Source organism: Drosophila biarmipes, chromosome 3R (genome assembly GCF_025231255.1).
Source record: "Drosophila biarmipes strain raj3 chromosome 3R, RU_DBia_V1.1, whole genome shotgun sequence".
NCBI lineage: Eukaryota > Metazoa > Arthropoda > Insecta > Diptera > Drosophilidae > Drosophila > Drosophila biarmipes.
In genome coordinates this window covers 28,214,419-28,227,027 of record NC_066616.1, presented here as the reverse complement: position 1 = coordinate 28,227,027, position 12,609 = coordinate 28,214,419, and the positions used below count along the sequence as shown (strand labels likewise).

The following is a 12,609-nucleotide window of genomic DNA, read 5'->3' as shown; positions in this document are numbered from 1 at the left end:
TGCCTATATTATAAAATTATAAACATTAATTAATCAGTTCAGTATAGATGATATATTGTATTGTTTTCGTTTGTCTTGCCGCTCTCAGGCGGCACATAGAAAATATTTTTAAATTATACATTAGAAATTTGTTCATATTTCACTGTTTGTCGCTTAGTTACAGTAAAGCTAGCACTTTGGCATATATATAAACTCGTATGACTATAAAACTAGACATATCTAAGTCTAAGAAGTAGGAGTACACACTTAAGTGGATATGCACTACTATACAAGGATAAAAAAGAGTGGTGCCAAAAATAAAGCGAGCCCCGTTGGTTAGGGCGTTACATTAAAGTAACCAGAGTTGAATTTTGGCACAATGGCGTCAATCTTCTTGACGATCGCGTTCAGCGACTCCCGAGACATCTCGTAGAGCGTATTGAGTGAGATCAGGCGCATGCCCTGCTGGTTGCACACCTCGATCACAGACCATTTCTCCAACAGCTTCAGGCAGTTGCGCACGGAGTCAGTTGATATGCTTTCAGCTGAAAGTAGGATCGATTACATCAAGTATAATATTGGATTTCTAGGGAGTATTTTACCATAGATGCAGCTGCCGCGCTTGACCTTGCTGCTCAGATCGTTAATCACAAAGCTAATAAATTCAGACTCCAGCATGGAGTTCCGGTGGAGTATTTGCAGGGATTGCGCCACCGTCACATACGTCCAGGCGAAGGGCGCCAGTACCTCGCAGATGTAGCGCTGTTGCGGCAGGGTATCGCTGGCGAACAGCAGCTTGGGCTCATCAGAGTCGCCGTTGCCCACATGGAGGTAGTCGTCGTCCTCGTCAAGGTCGGCAGCCAGGCTGTTGGCCAAGCGCTTGCATTCATCCGCATTGGGCGCATCATTGTGCAGCTATTGAAGATAAGCCCAGTTAATAACTCACTGGCAAATTAAATACTATAGACCTACCTTTTCCGCCCGAACGCAACCACTGATCAAGAGGTCATCCAACTGCTTGTACAGCAAACTCTCCAGCACTTGCGTTGGCTTGTTCAGTATAAATTCGTAGCGATATATCTGGCAGTTTTCCAGGGCGGCGTCCATCAGCTTTTTGCGGGACACTCCAGCCTCTTTTTTGTTCTCCGTTTCCGGCAGCAGGGAGTGGAAGGTTGCCAACAGTATCGAACTGAGGGCAAAGTGCGGGGTCAGCATGTTCGAGTAGTAGGCCAGCTCAATAAAGCTTTCCACTGAATTCACAGCCTTAATCACCAAACGCCCGTTCTCATCCCGAGTGCGAGTCACAAGACCTAGACAATTTGAAGTGAATTAGGCAAGATTTCAATTGAAAAAGGCGTTTCAGCTACCTGAGCCAAGTAGATCACAGGCATATGCCAGGATCTGTGAGGATTCCCCGGAGAAACCCATGTCCTTGCAGCCAGATAACGAGTTTCGCAAATCATCCAGGGCCTCGGCCAGAATCTGCTCTTCGGCGCCGTTCCTGAATCGGGTGAGTAGCAAAAAGGCCAGTGCATTGGTGGACATCACAGAGGTGGCTGCGGCGCAGTCAAAGACCACCTGGCGCGAGATGCTTTCGATGAGATTACGGTGCTCCTCGCATACAACATCGGTGCCGTACAGGGAGGATGTAGACTGATTGTGCTGCAGGACTCTACGATAAAGATAGGATTAGGAAAGAAAAGTAGTTGGTTTATATAACTCAGATATATCTATATTCTTGATGATTTTATTTAAGATGAATTGTGGAAAGGAAAGGAGGCAATCAGAAAAATGAACATTTAAATCTGGCAATCAGAAAACCCTGGAATTTAATACCCTCTGCAAAACAAGACGACCCGTAATAAATCATTTTCAGTAGCCTACCTGGCAGCTGGCTTGTAGACCTTTGTATTGTTTCCATCCTCTCGTGCTATCTTGTTATACGAGTTGACCAGCTCCCGGATCGAGTACGGCTCGTTAAAGTCGATGCGCATGAGGCCGTAGTTCGATTTCAGGGCCTTCCAAATGCCAGAAATAGCCTTAGTGAATGACTCGGGTATCTTTTTCTCGCCCTTCTGCTCACGCACAAAGTTGCCGTCAACGAGACGCTCGTAGTTGACGGACACGGGAACCAACAGGGCATCGGGTATACTGCCATCCATGAAGGCGTTTACAATCACGGAGAGGATGCCGCCCTTGGGCATGCACGGTTTTCCAGTGCGCGTCCGTCCGCCCTCAATGAAGAACTCCACATTATGGCCCTGCTTCAGGGCGTGGGTCAGGTACAGGTGGAGAGCAGCCCGATACAGGACATCCTTCTTGCCCTCCACGGGGTCGATCTTGCGCTTGATGAAGAATGCGCCCAAACCACGTAAAAGTCCACCGAAGACGGGTATCTGCAGATTATTGCCGGCCGCCACCAGTGGACTGCGTATATCGTTGTTGGTGAGTATCCACGTGACCATTATGTAGTCCAAATGGCTGCGATGCAGAGGCACAAAGATCAACGGGGTACCCGGTGAACGTTCCGTGGCAGTTTTGAGCATCTCGATCTGCTTGGTGTTGGTAACGACGCCGGAGAGGAAGCACGGGAGCAGCTTGTAGAGGATCCAGGAAGTAAACGCCAACAGGCCGTTGTTCAGGGTGGATCCCATGTCCTTCAAGATGCTGATGGCGCGCTGTTCCTGCTTGCGTAGAATGGACTGATAGGAGATGCCCTTTTTCTCGTCCTCCTCCTCCTGCCCCTCCTGATCTCCGCTGGAGCTGCGCGTCAGCAGTCGATGTCCATTTTTGGCGTACCGCTGTTCCCTTAGCGTCTGCTCGGCGGCCTGCTTAATGGCGTGCTTGAGCACAACATCGTTGTGCACGATCTCGGTGACCTGGCGGAGGCGAATCGAGGTGAGTCTTTGTTACATGCGGTTAAATGGGTTACCCACCTGTCGGTATTCGAACTTCTCGCTGCGCACCACCTGGGCAACATACGGAAACAGCACTCCCCAGTCGAAAAGCTTCCTGAAGGGCTTCTGACCCGACTGCGGGGTCAGCTCTAACATATTCTGCGTCCCGATGCCATGTGCCACCGCGTTCTGGGTCTTGGGCTCCTACAAAGAAACGATCGGAGCGATGCTGTGATTGTGATGCAACTGGCGTACATATAGTTGGTATGTGGGCGGCTGAAAAGATACCTCGAACCAGCCGCGAGCGTGAAACTCCTCCAGCGTCATTATAACTACGAGATTAAACTATTCTACGGCCCCTTTTAATTGCAAATTCAGACTTTCCGCATTTCCATGCGCCCGGCTTTTTTCGCAGGAAATCGACGGCCGATATCCTGGTCAGCTTTCAGGACTGTTATCGATTGGCAGGACGAGGTGGCAACGCCGCGAATATTCAAATTCAAAAAGTGACAAGAATTTGGAAAACAGTATTCTGAACTTGAATAGTGTTTTATAAACTCATAAAAAAATTTTTATAATTAAGTAATAACCACTTAAGCGTTTTAAAAAGATTCCGATCTTTAAATAATAAGTAAACACCCTGGGGACTTTGACTCAATTGCAATCACAGATACGGATTCGGAATTCATTGAGTGGAAATATTCGCTTATCTGGAATACTAGTCACTCCCTGCAAATGCGTCACAGCGTGTACTACGTGGTGGGGTTAACGTTAATGTTAATGGAGGATGGATGCCTGATAGGCGGGGAAACTTACATTGGATGATCGCAAAGTGACCAGGAGATCGCTTCGAATGGTGTTGATCTTGCTGAGGTAGCTCGTCCGGTAGCTCAGATTCAGGTTGGGAAACAGGCCAGCGATGATAACAGGTGCCCTGCAATCGGAATCAGATCGGGAAGGCGTTATTATCAAACAGTATCAATAAAATGCAATTCAACCACCGTGGGTGGTACTGAAATCAGGAGCACGCAATTAAATATACAACACCTCTTCGATTAATATTCGGCCACTCGAGCGGTTCTACAGTCCAATTCGCCAGAGTTCATTAGCCGCAGCGCATTAATCGACTTTATATATTTTTATATAGAAAATGGTGTACGTTTTTAAGTAGTGCCTGCTATTGATAAGTGTTTAGTTGCTCATGAAATATGGCACGCAAATGAACTTTGAACGCTCTTTGTATGGCGGATGTATCATCAACATTGTTCGAAAATCAGCTGACATGTTCAGAGGGTAAAAGTCTTTCCTCCACTATGTTTGAAAACAAAAACATAAACAAACTTTGTACTTTACACATGTACAAATTAAAATACTATTTTACAATGTAATTTTAAATCTTTTCAACTACATTTGCAAAAGTAAAATATTGAAATATGCTCATATACTTAAATACCTATATAAACCCCTTTTATCAGCCTAGGTTCATAAAAAAGCTATTACATCAGCGTTCGTTGTGCTATTACGTTAAAAAGCACGTTTTCCTCGCATTAAATAGTTTAAATCCCACACCGAGTATTTTACGCTAAATGTTTTGTGGCGGAACCTTTTATATCTAATACTTATTTTTTACAAACATGAAAATAATTATACAATAACTGGATAGCTCGAGAATATGATTATTTTCCATCAAGGGGGTTCACTGTAATTTAATTTTTCTTCTTTGGCGGCAATGTTGCCGTACCTCAAACCGACAAAGTAGCCAGACCGTCAAGGATATGAACCGTTAGATTTATCCTGACGCGACGCTTAAAAATCGAGTGATTCTTACAAACTTTTGGGAAATAATCAATGTAATTCAATAATGTTTCGAATTCACTGCAACCATTGCTTTCGTCTGCGCGACGCAGAGCCATCGGTGGTCTTTCACATGTCTCAATGCCAGCATATCTTTTGCAACACCTGTTTCACCGAACTTTCGGCAGAAAGCAAGTGCGCAATCTGCAAGCGGCAGCTGAAGGCGGTGCCGATCTCTCGCGACATGCCACGTAGCTTTGGCGACTTCTTTGAGGACCCGCTCCGATTCCTGGAGCTCTACCGCAAGGTCAGCAAGTTCCAAAACAGGCAGCGCACCTCGGACAACCTGGGCTTCTACCGCCGGCTGCAGAAGCACGAGAAACAGAAGCTCCAGCTGAAGGGTTACTGCAAGTTAGAGGCGCAGCTCAACCAGAAGATCCAAAAGGAGAAGAAATGCATAGAGCAGCTGCGCACCTACATCAAGTACTACGAGGATGCGGCCGAAAAGAAGCGGCGGCCCACCATTGACAAGAAGTCCCATGGCTCGGAGTTGAAAGCCACTTGGGGCAACCAGTTCCATCGTCCCCGCCCAAGGACACCCTCTGTAAACACATCCGAACACACCCAGTCGGATGAGTACATGACCACCTTCTTTCTGGATTCGGATATGGAGGGCCCGGCCGAGGATCAATCCCGCCCATCCGGTCAGAAATCATTTAATCTATAGGTATTCTCTCCTTCTACAAGGCATTTAAGGTATTTAACGATTTATAAACGTTATCGAAGTTACTATTTAGTCAAGTCTTAATTTAACTTAATTACCTTATCCATATGATATTAATAATATTTAATGATTTCTTTACGTTACCTAAGTTAAACATAAGTGTTATTTATCTTTCATAAGACTTCAATAATGTTAATGATTACAATTAAAATGGTTCTTACTTTTCAAATTTATCTTGATACATTTACCTACTTCAAAAGCTTTAAGCTGTCTAAATAATGCGAAATTAAGCATTAATCTATTAACTATTGAAAAGGAAACCAGAAACTGTTTTAGTAGTATATAATTGTTTATGTTTCATTAACTAATTAACTATGTTATTAACATCTAAGAAAGATCTTAACTATAATTCATAGGCATACTCTAAATAATGCTCTAATAATATAATTTCCACTTAGAGAGCTAAGTCTGGAGATTAGTGAGATAATAATATTAAACTTTAATATTGCCTTAATCTCTTTGCTAATCTCAGAGTGGGCATCACAATCATCTTGAGCCATGGAAAATTTCACAGAGCAACAAGGCACTCGAAAGTATTTTAGGCTTCTGGTGGGATCGAAGGTATTATTCAGAGGTCTAGGCCAAGTGGAATACGTGCGTACCTTTATGAGAGGCACACTTTCTTTGTGGCCCCAAGCTGGTCGAAATCCAGCTAGATTACGCAAATAGCCTTTATGAAATCTTAATCTGATAATAAGGTGCAAATTTAACAGCGGCAATCATGCCGATAATTGTTGCCAGGAATGATTGTCGGGCGAAATGTGGGCGGGGGGTACTTGGTCGCTATCTGTGTGAGTGCACCATCAGAAATTGCGCCTTGCGAGGAGAGAGCTCGGTGGGATGGAGCCAGGGGGTGGCAGTGGGCGAGAAAGTGTTTGTGCTAGAGTAAACAATAACACTATTGACGTCACTGAACCCCCAGTGACCCCCAGGCAGCCTCCCAGTGGAAATTAGCACGTGTCTGATTAGCGGAATTCTACCAATTTACATTCCACAAAGGGCCTAGTGCAAATGGACAATGGGCCATTGTGAGTCATGGCCAATGGAGCAACCACCTGTGCGATCAATAACAAAAGAAAGCATAACTACAGTCGAACCTCTATAAGTCGTAACACTATCTGCGGAAATACTTTGTGTAGTTTTGATTACATAATATTATTTTGAAGGCACAAAACAAAGAATTTAAAGGTATTATGCTTATCACTTTCCTATTTTTTTAATTTTTTGTTAAGGTAGTGATAAGAAAATATTGGAGTTTGTTAGCCATATGTAAATAATTAGAAATATCTATAAACAATTATCAAGACATAATATTATTTTTTGGTTCTACTTATTTAAATACTTCTGAGCCCAAAAACTTAAACATTTAGTTTTGTTTTTAATTTGAATAATCTTATCAAGGTTATAAAACGTAGAAACAAAACAAGAGGTGAAAAAAATAATATTAAATTCTGGATTTAAGCTGGATTACTGAATATGTTCCTTTATAGAATAAATCGTTTTTTTAAATTTGAAATGTTTAATCAGATTTTTGTCTTTCATCTAACCGCTTTTTTACAATTAATCTATCATCAAAGTAATCTGTGCCCTAAAAGCCTGAGGCAAAACATCAGGTGGGAGCCATTTAGATAAGAAATAATCCCCAATTGATGAACTATTTTTGGAACACCTTAGTTAAAGCCCCCCCAAAAGTGTTCTGACTTTTGTGCCCATGGACTTTCGTCCGGGGGAATCACCACTGTGGCTCATTTTGCATGCATTGGATAACTTGCGAGTGCGCCTCTAAAAATAACGGCTCTTCTTCCTCGCCAGCGTTACTTGAACTTGGAGGTTGGGGCGGCCCACACATAGTATATAGGCACTCGGTTTAGGGGATTTATTTGGCTTCCATCCACGCCTAGTCGTACTCACCTCGTCTTCGCGAATATGTAGTAGACAATAAGGGCAACTGATGCAATCTCGATGCCGCCGAGCAAAGAAATCTCGGCGACGCGCTGGGCAAAGTTCAGGACGGTCGTCAACATGATGGCCTGGCGATTATGTTGGGATTGGTTTGGATTCGGTTCGGATTGCTTGGGTGGCCGCAGGCAGCAGGCGATGCTCCGGCATCAGCCGGCGGGCAAGTGATCGGAAGTGCTCGCCGAAACTTTCCGACCTTGATGATTAAACGCGACTAATCAGACACACAGAGCAGCGCGACCCTTTTAGTGGCAGCCACTAGTAGTACTATAGTGCTTGCGAATAATGGAAAAAAAATATGAAAAATGGAGGAGGCGACGGCGGCGGCGGCGATGCGATACAGCGCATCGAAACGTTCCAGCAGCGTCCTCTCTTCTTCGGATGCTGATTGCTCGCGATCTCTCGCCGCTCTCTCGAGATCCCCGATCGGTGGTGGCTATATATTATTGCGTTCTACTCAATATAACCAGACATCGGTCGCGACCCGCACATAGAAAATATCGTATGATCCGAGTTTTGAGATTTTGCGCAAGATTGCTATCTGCTGTTTACACTTTTTTTCGGCCAGCGGCAGCCATAAAGTGGTTAATATTTGTACTTCCAGCAACAGAACCGGTTTTACTTTCTATAGTGCCCGCCTCGAAATTACATACTTCGTTTAATTGAAGCAAATATATCCTTTACTCTTGCGGCGCCTTTGTTTTGCACTTTTCAGTATTATTTGCCCAGCAGAATCCCTCCGCTTATTTCGGTTTTTTGCGCGATACGTAGAACCGCGCTGGTCGAGCGTTCACAGTGGAATAAAAGTGACGACGACGACGCTCGACGTTTAATTAAATGCCAATTAACGTGTGACAATAAATATATGTATGGGCTCACATATGGCTGTGCGAACGTGTGCGAAGACCAAGATCGGCGGCCAGCACGAAGATAACGAAAGCTACAGCCGCCACATCTCCGCTGTTATCAGCGGGAGAACGAGCCGAGTGCTAGGTGATAGTGTGGATCGCTCGCGGAGACAACGGACGATCGAATAAGAGAGTAACCATACTAAATGTGCCTAAGACTAAGAGTTTTAATGAGCATTACTTTCGCACTCTATGTATTATGAATAAAATTCATACAACGTTTGTGGTTTATTATAATATAAAAGTGTGTCAGCTCTACTCGGGGGAAAGTAAGTTTACTTCTTGGCCGCTGGCTTCTTGGTGGCGACCTTCTTCTTGCGGGCGGCCAGGAGCTTGGCGCGGTTGGCCGCAGCCTTGGTGGCGACATTGGCGAAGTGCGACTTGGCCAGCTCGACGTTCTGCTTCTTGGCCTTGGCCAGCACCCTGGCGACGGTGCGCTTCTCGGCGGCGAGGGCGGCACGACGCTTGAGGACCTCGGCGTACGGGTTCAGCTTGATCAGCTGGCGCACGTTGGTGAGGGGGTTCAGGCGGCGCACGCTGCGGAACACACGCTTGCGGGGATCGCGCAACACCTTGCGGATCTCCTCGGACTTGAGCAGACGCGACAGATCGGTGTTGGCCATCTTGGGCTGGGGCAGGTTGTAGCCCTTCTTCAAGGTGGATGGCTTCTTCCAGGTGCCGAACAGATCGTTCAGGCGGGCGAACGCCGACTCGGTCCAGATGACAAAGCGACCGACATGACCGCCGGGGGCGAGCTTCAGCAGATTGAGCTTGTCCACGTTGATGGTCTCAATGCCGGGGATGTTGCGGAAGGCCTTGCGCAGACCCTCGTCCTTGTCGTAAACGACCAGGGGACCACGGCGAGCGATGCGGCGACGGTCGCGCATGGTACCACGGCCAGCACGGAAACGCTGCGACTTGTACACCTGCAGAATAGCAGACAATAATTCCAAAACATTAGTCTCTGGCTGGCATCTCTCGAGAAACAAAAGAAATAAGTTAGGTTTTAGTTTTTCAGCTAATGGATAAATATTTTAAACTGGGAAGAATGACAGCTCTTAGAGGCAAACACTTATAGCTCTCCGGTTACCGCGATGAAACTGTGGATTAAGTATTAATCGCAACGCCTATAGTAGAGCATTTAATCTGACAACGCTGGAATGCCTTGCAAACATCTGAGTACCAGTAAAGTAGTCAGTTGCTTACACGCTGCCGATTTCGATTCAATTAGAGTACTAAGGTCTAACACCTTATATATGGTTAAATAGGTTTATATCGAAGTAATAAGCTACCATTGTATTTCTTAAACGAAAATAAGTGTAGCTCTCCGGTTACCGCGATGGAACTGTGGATTAAGTATCAATCGCAACGCCTATAGTAGAGCATTTTATCTGACAACGCTGGATTACCTTGCAAACATCTGACCACCATTTAAGTAGCCACATGCTTACACGCTGCCAATTCCGATCTAACAAAGAAATACTTTGCGAGTACTTTTTCTTTCTTTCTATCATAAAAATTGTTTGTAAGACATTCTATCACTGGTTTACAAATCCGATAACTCGTTGAATTGTAAAAATCTGCAATTGCTATTTCTATCCTGCGCCTAACACCGTTTAGAAGCTACCGCTCCAAAAAATCAGGGTAACCCACCTTCTGGATGTCAGCCCAGATCTTCAGGCGACGCAGGAAGATGACGGCCTGCTTGGTCTTCTGGACCTTCTGCACCTCATCGGACACGACCAGGGGGAACTCGGAGACGCCATCGATGACATGGCCCTTGGACTGGACCAGAGCGGGCACTCCGGAGGCGGCGATGGCCGACACCAGGGCGTAGCGGCGCTGGTTGACATTCACCTTGCGGTGCCAGCGACGGAAGGTCTTGGTGGGGGCGAACATGCGTCCACCACGGCACATGTTGCCGAACGCTCCCTGGCCGGAACGGTGGGTACCGCCACCACGCACACGGGGAATACGGGCCACAGCACGTCCAGTTCCCCAGGATTCGGCGGAGGTCTGGTGACCTGTGGAGTTGCAATAAAAACAGGATTAGACTCACAGCAGGGAATGGTTATCTGCAGGTTACTCACCAGCCAGCTCGCTGACGGCGTATGCCTGGCGGTTGTTACGGCGGAGCAGCTGGTGCACCTCGTTGACCACATCCGGACGGATGGGCGCCTTGAACACTGCCGGCAGGCAGATGTTCTTGTCCTTGGCTGGCTCGTTCTTTTCCGTGTACACGGAGACCAATGGCCTGGCGTTGCCTAAGCTCTGTAAATGGATTCGGTTTCAGTATACTATCACATCACAAAGCACAACATCCACATTTCGCCACCGCCGCACATTCCAAACACGTGGAGGTTAGGCAGACACTTTTGCACTGTTTTCCCGCAGTTTCGTGTGTTAAATCCAGTGCTTCGGCATCGGCGGCGGTCGCGGAGTGTCTTAGGGTCCATTTCTCACCATTTTCGTTGATTTTCAAACCCAATGAAAGGTGTTAAATATTCTGCAAACGCAGATACCGTCCTCTTTTTATTAAGAAGAACGAAGAAAGAAAGAGAGCTGCCGGAAATGGCTGCCAAACGCCTTCGAGCAGCAGGGTTGCATTCGCTAACAGCGGTATGTGTCAAGTTAACAGGGCTGCTCTTACGTTTCTCAGCACTAGGTTTTGGCGGTATTCGCTCTGTAAACAAACGTTTTTGTTTATTTCCTTGATTTTAATAATAATTAAACATTTAATGCATATATTTGTTTCGCCTTTTATAATTAAAAGATATTTGTGAACCTACTAGTATAAAAAACAACTTACTTGCTCGGCCAAAAGTTTGTAATGTAAAAACTAGACTTCGTGATGAACCATTCTGCTACAAAATAAATCGGATTAAGTAATTCAAAAAAAAAATCTATTTATTATTAGGATTTAGAAATTTAAATGTTTTTTTAATGCAAAGATCTTATTATTTAAATGAAAATATTGAAGCATGTTGATTTTTGGTAGACATTAACATTTTTCTGGGCTTTTCGTTAACATTTTTGTAAGCTGAAAAGTAGCTAAGGCTGCATCACTGCGGTGCCGGAAAGTGCGGCGAATGAAATTTGTTTTTGTTTACTTGTGGTAAAAAAAACCTTTAAAAACCTTTAAAAATAAATTTAAAAATGGCTGGCGAGGTTATTGTGGATGCTTTACCCTATATAGATCACGGCTACGACGATGTGGGCGTCAGGGAATCGGTAAGTTTTTCTAGAGTTCATAATATGTGGTTCTGCAAGGAACGTGCATATTGAAATATAAATAAACTTGTATTCCTTTCTAGGCCCTCGCCATGGTGGAGGAGGAGTGTCGGCGATATCGGCCCACGAAGAACTATCTGGACCACCTGCCTTTGCCCGCCACCTCGCCCTTCGAGACACCGCTGATGGTCAACGAGTTCGAGCGCATCCAGAACCGCCTGCCCATGGAGACGCTCTCCATGAAGCGCTACGAACTGCCCCCGCCGCCATCCGGCAAGCTGTCCGAGGTGTCCGCCTGGCAGGAGGCCATCGAGAATTCAATGGCCCAGCTGGAGCACCAGTGGGTGCGATCCCTCAATCTGGAGCTGATGCTCGACTACGGCACGGAGGCTTGGAAGTCCTACCTAGAGGTCTTCACCGCCATGCAGGCGAAGGCGCAGTTGCAGCTCCAGCAGCTGAAGAAGGACATCCAGGACGTCAACTGGCAGCGAAAGCAGGCCCAGACGCAGGCTGGCGAACGATTGCGTTCCCTGGAGGCTCACTGGGTGCTGCTGGTGTCCAAGAACTACGAGATCGAGACAGAGTGCGTCGAGCTGGAGAAGCTGGTCCATGCTGCCCGCCAGAAGCTGCAGAGCATTATTCCGCCACCCAGTGCTAATGAAAACGCTCCCACACCGGAACACTTGAATGGATTTGCCAAGGACGATCTGGCCGACAGCAATGGCAGTTCCAGCAATTGTACCATCAACGATGATCAACAGGATGATGTGGAACGGGAGGGGGCAAATGAAGATGCTGGCAATGAGGAGGATAAACCTGATGCTGAGGCCCGCGATGAAGCTTCGGAAACATAAATTTAGTTTATTCACATTTACAATTCTAAATAAATGTATAATCAGGATGCTCCAGACGAAAGACTTAAAAAAAATAAAATTGTATTCCAGATTTTCAAGAAAAACTAGGAATTGTTTTTTAAAAAACCATGGAATAACCATAATAATATTAAAGTTCAAAACAGTAAGGCTGTTTTTTAAGGAGATTCTTAACAGAATGAGAT

The 12,609-nt window shown here is 45.6% G+C and overlaps 4 protein-coding genes across 5 annotated transcripts; 2 read left to right on the top strand and 2 right to left on the bottom strand.

Moving 5' to 3' along the window:
- Nucleotides 1–29: 29 nt before the first annotated feature.
- LOC108024564 (glycerol-3-phosphate acyltransferase 1, mitochondrial) lies at nt 30–8,224 on the bottom strand. 2 transcript variants are annotated; one of them, XM_017094558.3, is made up of 8 exons: nt 7,366–8,224; nt 3,693–3,810; nt 2,916–3,080; nt 1,864–2,858; nt 1,347–1,651; nt 952–1,289; nt 582–894; nt 30–524 (listed from the first exon to the last, which is right to left on the bottom strand). In XM_017094558.3, the coding sequence occupies exons 1-8, from the start codon at nt 7,476–7,478 to the stop codon at nt 316–318; spliced, it is 2,556 nt and encodes an 851-aa protein (XP_016950047.1). In that variant the 5' UTR covers nt 7,479–8,224; the 3' UTR covers nt 30–315. The 2 variants fall into 2 exon arrangements, with proteins under 2 accessions (XP_016950047.1, XP_016950048.1); XM_017094559.3 differs by lacking the exons at nt 3,693–3,810; nt 7,366–8,224 and adding an exon at nt 3,165–3,297.
- Nucleotides 4,335–5,908, top strand: LOC108024566 (RING finger protein nenya). Its single transcript, XM_017094561.3, has one exon. The coding sequence runs from the start codon at nt 4,738–4,740 to the stop codon at nt 5,395–5,397; it is 660 nt and encodes a 219-aa protein (XP_016950050.1). The 5' UTR covers nt 4,335–4,737; the 3' UTR covers nt 5,398–5,908.
- A 274-nt stretch (nt 8,225–8,498) lies between the features above and the next one.
- Nucleotides 8,499–10,933, bottom strand: LOC108024565 (60S ribosomal protein L4). The gene is made up of 4 exons (XM_017094560.2): nt 10,785–10,933; nt 10,412–10,592; nt 9,975–10,345; nt 8,499–9,247 (listed from the first exon to the last, which is right to left on the bottom strand). The coding sequence occupies exons 1-4, from the start codon at nt 10,785–10,787 to the stop codon at nt 8,597–8,599; spliced, it is 1,206 nt and encodes a 401-aa protein (XP_016950049.1). The 5' UTR covers nt 10,788–10,933; the 3' UTR covers nt 8,499–8,596.
- Nucleotides 10,934–11,372: 439 nt separating this feature from the next.
- LOC108024372 (pre-mRNA-splicing factor SPF27) lies at nt 11,373–12,510 on the top strand. Its single transcript, XM_017094275.3, has 2 exons — nt 11,373–11,552; nt 11,636–12,510. Exons 1-2 carry the CDS (start codon nt 11,478–11,480, stop codon nt 12,404–12,406), a joined length of 846 nt encoding a protein of 281 aa, XP_016949764.1. The 5' UTR covers nt 11,373–11,477; the 3' UTR covers nt 12,407–12,510.
- Nucleotides 12,511–12,609: the final 99 nt, after the last annotated feature.

Bases quoted from the DNA above. Each gene is read 5' to 3' on its own strand.
- LOC108024566 (XM_017094561.3), top strand. From the start codon at position 4,738: ATGTTTCGAATTCACTGCAACCATTGCTTTCGTCTGCGCGACGCAGAG.
- LOC108024564 (XM_017094558.3), bottom strand. From the start codon at position 7,478: ATGTTGACGACCGTCCTGAACTTTGCCCAGCGCGTCGCCGAGATTTCT. The intron at 2,859-2,915 runs GTGGGTAACCCA...CGCCTCCGCCAG, and splicing joins AGAAGTTCGAATACCGACAG to GTCACCGAGATCGTGCACAA. The intron at 525-581 runs GTAAAATACTCC...TCCTACTTTCAG, and splicing joins GCGCGGCAGCTGCATCTATG to CTGAAAGCATATCAACTGAC.
- LOC108024565 (XM_017094560.2), bottom strand. The intron at 10,346-10,411 runs GTGAGTAACCTG...GCAACTCCACAG, and splicing joins CGCCGTCAGCGAGCTGGCTG to GTCACCAGACCTCCGCCGAA. The intron at 9,248-9,974 runs GTGGGTTACCCT...GCTATTCTGCAG, and splicing joins TCTGGGCTGACATCCAGAAG to GTGTACAAGTCGCAGCGTTT.
- LOC108024372 (XM_017094275.3), top strand. From the start codon at position 11,478: ATGGCTGGCGAGGTTATTGTGGATGCTTTACCCTATATAGATCACGGC. The intron at 11,553-11,635 runs GTAAGTTTTTCT...ATTCCTTTCTAG, and splicing joins ATGTGGGCGTCAGGGAATCG to GCCCTCGCCATGGTGGAGGA.